Raw genomic sequence first — 7,219 nt, forward strand, 5'->3', positions numbered from 1 at the left:
TTGGGGAGGGTTGGGGCTGGTTTGGGGGGCAGCGGGAGGGGGGCACGGGCCGCCCCCCAGATGGTGGGGCCGCGGGGCCGCCCCCGCGCCGGCTCCCGGCTGCGCCCGGCGGTTAATGGAGCGAGCGGGATGTCAGGGGATGTGACGGGAGCGGGAACGCGGGGACAGGGCCGGGACAGATGGAGGGACCTTAATTGGTAATTAAATCCCTCCCTGGCAGGTGAGATGGAGCGGCAGCCGGGCCCCCGGGGGGGGTGAGGGGGGAGGAGGAGCCGCTCCCCGGCACCATCAGGGCTGGGGAGGGGGTCGAGCCCCATTCCCAACCCTGTCCCATCCCTTTGTCTGGAGCAAACCCAGCCCTGAATCCCCCCCCTCCAGGGCCGCGGACCCCCCTCCTGCAGCCCGGCAGGGAGGGGACAGGGACACACGGGGGACAGGGACCTGCAGGGCACCCCAGAAATTTGGGCAGTGGCTCCTTGTCTTGGACCGTTTGTCCCCGACATCCACTTGTCCCCCCGATTTGTGTCCCCCTTGTCCGTGTCCCCTCCCTCCCCACGTCCCCCTGGTCCTTCTCCCATCGTCCCCGTGTCCCTTTGCTCCGTGTTCCATTTTTCCATGTCCCCTCCATCCCCACGTGTCCCCTCCCTCCACGTGTCCCCCCGGTCCTTCCATGTCCCCTTTTTCCACGTCCCCTCCATCCCCACGTCCCCCTGGTCCTTCTCCCGTCCATCCACGTGTCCCCCTGGTCCGTGTCCCCTCTTTCCATGTCCCCTCCATCCCCCTGGTCCTTGTCCCTGCTCCGTGCTCCCTCTTTCCACATCCCCTCTATCCCTCCATCCCCGCATCCCAAGGGACACGGGGCGCAGGCGGAGGGGGAGAGGAGGGGGCAGAAAACCCACCCAAGCCCCCCCATCCCACCCCAGCAGCGGGGAGGGCCGGGGGGGGGTGTTTTATCTTCCCATCATTGTCTCCCGGGAACGTCCGGGATAATGGGAACAGCGATCGGGCGGCGCCGGCCGAGCCTTCCCCCGCCATGGGGAGGGATGTTCATAAGGCCCTAAAGAAGCCCCAAAAGCTGGGAGGGGGCCCCCGGGATATTCATAAGGCCCTAAGGAAGCCCCAAAAGCTGGGGGGGGGCCCACTGGGTGGTGGTGGTGGGATACGGGGTGGGGGCACCGCCTGACCCCATTGAATTCCCCGTCAAACCCCCCCGCGGGGTCTCTGCCCTCTGCCCCCGCCGGGACCTGCGGGGCGGGCCGGGGGTCCCGGGGGGGTCAGGGGCCGGGGGGCCGAGCGATCCCCGCGGCGGGGGGGCGTTAGTTCCAGGGATAAAGGGGTTTTATGGCCGGACCCCCCCGCGCCGGATGCCTTCGCTGTGGAGACGGTGGTGACGGTGACCCCCCCAGACCCCCCCTCATCCTCACGGAGGGACCCTCCGGGCCCCCCAGCTCCGTCCGCAGCCAGCCGGGAGCGGCAGACAGCGCTTAATTAGCCCGTTAATCACCGTTAGCGGGGTAATGAGGGGCTCCCCCAAGCCCGGCTGTCTCGGCGCGACCCCCGGGGGTGGCACCGGGAAGGGGGGATTCGACGGGAATGTGGGAGGGGGGGAAGAGCTGGAGCCGGGCTGGGACCCCCGAGTGATGCACCCGGGGACAGGGATGGGGAAGGGGATGGGGACAGGGACGGGGACAGGGATGGGGACAGGGGTCCCACAAAGCCCCACGTCTTGGTCCGGGTGTTAATGGCATCGCCCCCAAACCCCACGGGGCAGGAGCCCCCACAGCCCCACAGCTGCTTCCCATGGGGTCAAAAACCCCCACAACCGGGTCCATAGGACCAGGAGCCCCCACATTCCCTCCCCCAGCTGGATTCCATAGGGCTGGGAGCTCCCACGTCCCTCCAAGTGCATCTGAAGGGACCAGGACACCCCACAGCCCCATAACTGGATCCCAGGGGACCAGGACACCCCACAGCCCCATAACTGGATCCCAGGACACCCCACAGCCCCATAACTGGATCCCAGGGGACCAGGAGCCCGCACAGCCAGATCCCATGGGGTTAAGAGGCCCCCACACTCCCCTAACTGGATTAATGGGGCCAGGAGCTCCCACATCCCTCCAAGTGCATCCTAAGGCACCAGGAACCCTCAGAAAAAGATCCCATGGAGTCAAGAGCCCCCACATCCCCCCAGGTGGATTCCACGGGGCCAGGAACCCCGAGATCCCTAGGGATGAGGGTCCCTGTGCCCCACGCCCATCCCCGGTGGGGACAGACCCCCATGGCTGCACCGTGGCCCCATTGGGAACCCCTTGCCCTATTAGGGACCCCCCTTGCCCCACTGGGGACCCCTTTGCCCCATTTAGACCCCCTACCCCACTGAGACCCTCATGCCCCACTGGGGACCCACTACCCCACTGGGATCCCCCTGCCCCATTGAGGATCATCCTGCCCTATTGGGACCCTCCTGCCCCATTGGGTCCTTCCTGCCCCATTGGGAACCCCCTGCCCCACTGGGGACTCCCCCTACCCCACTGGGATCTCCCTGCCCCATTGAGGACCACCCTGCCCTATTGGGACCCTCCTGCCCCACTGGGAACCCCCTGCCCCATTGGGGACCCCCCCTGCCCCACTGGGGACCCCACTGAGGACCCCCCTGCCCCACTGGGGGTCCCAACCCCGGCCCGGGGGGTGGTCCCACAGCAGCCCCAGCCCCATAAGCAGCTGTGACGTGTCGAGGGGGGGGGGGGCCAAAGACCCCCCCCGGGGCAACATATCTTCTAGCGTGAAGAGAGGGTGGCAGCCCCGCCCCAAAAAGGCCGGGGGGGGGGGGGGGCGCCCCCCCCCCCCCCCCCCCTCCCCCCCCCGGGAGGGCCCGGGGGGGGGGGGGGGGGGGGTGATTAATGGGGGGCCATCGCTCACTGTCCGGCGGGCAGCGGGGCCCCCCCGCGCTAACGAGCGGCAGGAATAATGAGCGGTGTCAGCCCGCGGCCGCCCCGCCACGGAAACTCATTACAGGCGTCACCGCCGGCGACACCCGGCCATGAATCAACTGCTCTGCTATGAAATTAAAATCCAATCGCCCCCCCCCCCCCCCCCCCCCCCCCGGGGGGGGGGGCTCGCGCGGGGGGGGGGCCGCTCTGCCCACCCTCAATCCTTCCAGGGCCACCCCAAGGACGGGGCGTGGAGATCCAGCACCACTGGGGTCATGCTCGAGGGGGTTTAGGGGCTTCTCTTCCCCCCAAAATAATCCAGAGGGGTGGGAGAACTGGGTTTATTCAACAGCCACCCCCCTGAGGGGGGCTGTTTTGCTCCCCACCCCAAGGACAGGGGGTCCCACATCCATGGGACCACCCCCAGGGGGGTTTAGGGGCTCCTCTTCCCCCCCAGAAAAAATCCAGAGGGGTGGGAGAACTGGGTTTATTACTCAACAGCCACCCCTACCCCCCAAGGGGGGCTTTTCTGCTCCTCCACCCCACCCAGGGCCACCCCAAGGACAGGGCCTGGAGATCCAGCACCACTGGGGTAACCCTCGGGGGGGTTTAGGGGCTTCTCTTCCCCCCAAAATAATCCAGAGGGGTGGGAGAACTGGGTTTATTCCTCAACAGCCAACCCCCTCCCAGTGGGGGCTGTTCTGCTCCCACCCCAAGGACAGGGGGTCCCACATCCCTGGGATTATCCCGAGGGGGGTTTAGGGGCTTCTCTTCCCCCCAAAAAAATCCAGAGGGGTGGGAGAACTGGGTTTATTCAACAGCCAACCCCACCCCAAGGGGGGCTGTTCTGCTCCCCATCCCAAGGACAGGGGGTCCCACATCCCTGGGATTACCCCCAGGGGGATTCAGGGGCTCCTCTGCCCCAAAAATCCAGATGGATGAAAGGGGAGAATTCGTTTGTATCCCAAAATCCACCCCCCCAGGAAGGGCTGCCCCCCCCACCAGGGTCACCCCAAGGCCAGGGCATGGGGGGGGTCCCACATCCCTGAGACCACCCTCAGGGGGTTTAGGGGCTCCTCTGCCCCCAAAAATCCAGATGGATGAACGGGGAGAATTCATTTGTATCCCAAAATCCACCCCCCAAGGCCAGGGCAGGGGGGGCTCCCTGGGATCAACCTCAGGGGGGTTTCGGGGTTCTTCTCCATTCCCACCAAAATCCAGATGGATGAGTGGGACAATTTGCTTTATTCCCCCAAATCCACCCCCCTCAGCGAGGCCAGGGACACCCAGCAGCACCCCCGGGGTGTGAAGGGGGGGATTTGGGGGGCAGGAACCCCGGGGGGGTCACAGGTTGATGCCCATGAGGTTGACGGGGCGCCCTCCGTAGCGCTTGGAGATGTCGGCCTCGATCTGCAAACACACACCAAGGGGGGGCTCAGGGCGGGCAGGGGGCAAACAGGGGGGTCCCCAGGGGGTCCCCCCACCTCCCTCACCAGCTTCTGCAGCTCCTTGGTCTTCTCCAGCAGCCGGTCGAGCTTGGGCTCCAGGGATCCCTGCTCTGCCAGGGCCTCCCGGCGCTTCTGGGCCATCGCCTCCTTCTTGGCCAGGAGCAGCTCTGCCTGCTTCAGCTTCTGCTTCAGCAGCTCCGACACCCTCTCCACGTACCTGGGGGGCACAGACAGCCCTCAGCACCCCCAGACAGCCTGGAGACACCTCCAGACCCCCCCAGACACGCCAGGGACACCCCAAGCCTGGCACAGCTCCGGAGCCACTCGAGTGCCATCCTCACCCCAGCACAGCTCCACCTCCTGCTCTGCATCCTTCCCAGGTGCCATCCCCGTCCTGGGACACCTCCAGATCTGCCCCAAATGCCATCCCCCATCTCAGGACACCTCCAGAGCCACACCATGTGCCACCCCCAATCCTGGGACACCTCCAGAACCATCCCAGGTGCCATCGTCACCTCGGGACACTTCCAGATCCTGCTCCAGGTCCAGCCTGAGTGCCCCATCCTGGGACACCCCCAGATCCTCCTCCAGAGACACATCATGTGCCACCCCCACCCTAGGACACGTCCAGATCCTCCCCAGGTGCCACCCCCATCCCGGGACACCTCCACCTCCAGATCAAACCTGGGTGCCATCCCCACCTCGGGGCACCTCCAGAGCCACTCCAGTGCCATCCCCACCTCGGGACACCTCCTCCTCCTCCTCCAACCCCCCCTCCCCATGCCCCAGGACCCCTCCCCATGCCCAGGCCCCTCCCCAGCCGTGTTGGCACCTGGGTGAGGCGAGGATCATGCAGAGGTGCTGGACGCTGCGGGAGCAGAGCTGTGCCAGCACAGCCCGGGCCGTGCCCAGCAGGGAGCCCACGTGGGCACTGGTCTGGCCCTGCAGCAGGGCCGGGGCCAGCTGGAGCTGGCTCATGGCCACGATGTCGGCCTCGTCCTCCATCTCCACCAGGCGCTGGGCCAGGAACAGCTCCAGCTGCGGGGACGGGACGGCTGCGGGTCCGGCCCTGCTGCAGCCCAGCACACACGGCCCATCCTGCCCCATGCCCACCTCTGTGTGCCCCCATGCCCACCTCCATGTGCCCCATCCCACCCACACCAACCTCCCTGTGCCCCATCCCACCTCCCTGTGCCCCATCCCACCTCCAGGTGCTCTATTCCACTCCACACCCACCCCATGGACCCCATCCCACCTCCATGTGCCCTGTCCCACTCCACACCCACCTCCACGAGCCCCATCCCACCCCACACCCAGCTCCATGGACCCCATCCCACCTCCAGGTGCCCCATCCCACCCCACCCCAACCTCCCTGTGCCCCCCATCCCACCCCACACCCACCTCCATGAGCTCCATCCCTGTCCCTGACCCCACTGCCACCCCACATCCACCTCCATGTTCCCCCCAAACCCACCCCACATCCAGCTCCCTGTGCCCCATCCTACCCCACCCCAACCTCCAGTGCCCCATCCCATCCCACACCTGCCTCCCTGTGCCCCCCATCCCAAACCCACCTCCCTGTGCCCCATCCCACCCCACATCCACCTCCAGTGCCCCACATCCCACCCCACTCCCACCTCCACGAGCCCAATCCCACCCCACACCAACCCCTATGTGCCCCCCTTCCCACCCCACGCCCACCTCCATGTACCCCATCCCACCCCACACCAACCTCCCTGTGCCCCATCCCACCACACGCCCACCTCCAGGTGCCCCATCCCTGTCCCTGTGCCCCCATCCCACCCCATCCCACCTCCCTGTGCCCCCATCCCACCCCATCCCACCTCCATGAGCTCATCAATGAACTGGTTCCGTGTCTCCGGGTTTTCCAGCACCGTCAGGGCATCGGAGCCACGGGCAACCCCCTCCTCGGGCACTGGAGGGGTGAGGGGGGGCTGGGATGGGACCCCCACGGCTCTCTTTGGTCCCAAACCCCCCCTCCCAGCTCAGCACCACCCCACAGGGGGCTCAGGACCCCAACTGTCCCTGCCCACCCAGCACCACATCCTGCCCTCAGCTCCATCCCCAAATCCCTCTGGGCCCTCCCAGGGGGATGAGGGGGGCAGGGAAAGGACCCCCCACCCCAGCTCAGCATCACCCCATGGCACTGCCAGGGGGCTCAGGACCCCAACTGTCCCTGCCCACCCAGCACCCAAAGTCCCCATCCAGCACCATGTCCTTCCCTCTGCTCCATCCCCAAATCCCTCTGGGTTTTGGGGGAGCACTGGGGGATGAGGGAGGCAGAGAAAGGACCCCCCACCCCAGCTCAGCATTACCCCGTGGCACTGCCAGGGGGGGCTCAGGACCCCAACTCTCCCTGCCCACCCAAAGGTCCCTGCACAGCATCCTTCCCTCAGCTCCATCCCCAAATCCCTCTGGGCACTCCCAGGGGGATGAGGGGGGCAGGGAAAGGACCCCCCACCCCAGCTCAGCATCACCCCATGGCACTGCCAGGGGGCTCAGGACCTGCCCTTTCCTTGCCCATCCAGCACCCAAAGTCCTCATCCAGCACCACATCCCGCCCTCTGCTCCATCCCCAAATCCCTCTGGGCACTCCCAGGGGGGCACAGGGTGTGGGGGGCACTGCCTGGCCCCCCTGGGACCCCCCCCAAGCCCCCGCTCACCCTCAGCACCATCCTCCAGCACCGTGATCTGCACCTCCTCATCCCCTCCATCCCCCCAGTCGATGCCACCCTCCTGCTGAGACACAAAGGTGACATCGGGGTGGGGAGGGGGGGACACCAGGACACCCCCCAGGGCCCTGGGGCAGGGCCTGACCCC

At 67.0% G+C, this 7,219-nt stretch overlaps 1 protein-coding gene across 1 annotated transcript; it reads right to left on the reverse strand.

Annotated features, from left to right (window-relative positions):
- Positions 1-4,156: 4,156 nt before the first annotated feature.
- LOC113961624 (CDK5 regulatory subunit-associated protein 3-like) lies at positions 4,157-7,189 on the reverse strand (the record flags this gene model as incomplete). The annotated part of the gene is made up of 5 exons (XM_027672045.1): positions 4,157-4,340; positions 4,424-4,595; positions 5,211-5,416; positions 6,223-6,314; positions 7,063-7,189. Coding segments are annotated over 5 exons (663 nt in total), but the record flags the coding sequence as incomplete, so codon positions are not given.
- Between the last annotated feature and the right edge of the window lie 30 nt (positions 7,190-7,219).

This window comes from Neopelma chrysocephalum, unplaced genomic scaffold (genome assembly GCF_003984885.1).
Source record: "Neopelma chrysocephalum unplaced genomic scaffold, ASM398488v2 Primary Assembly neopelma1_97351, whole genome shotgun sequence".
Taxonomy (NCBI): domain Eukaryota; kingdom Metazoa; phylum Chordata; class Aves; order Passeriformes; family Pipridae; genus Neopelma; species Neopelma chrysocephalum.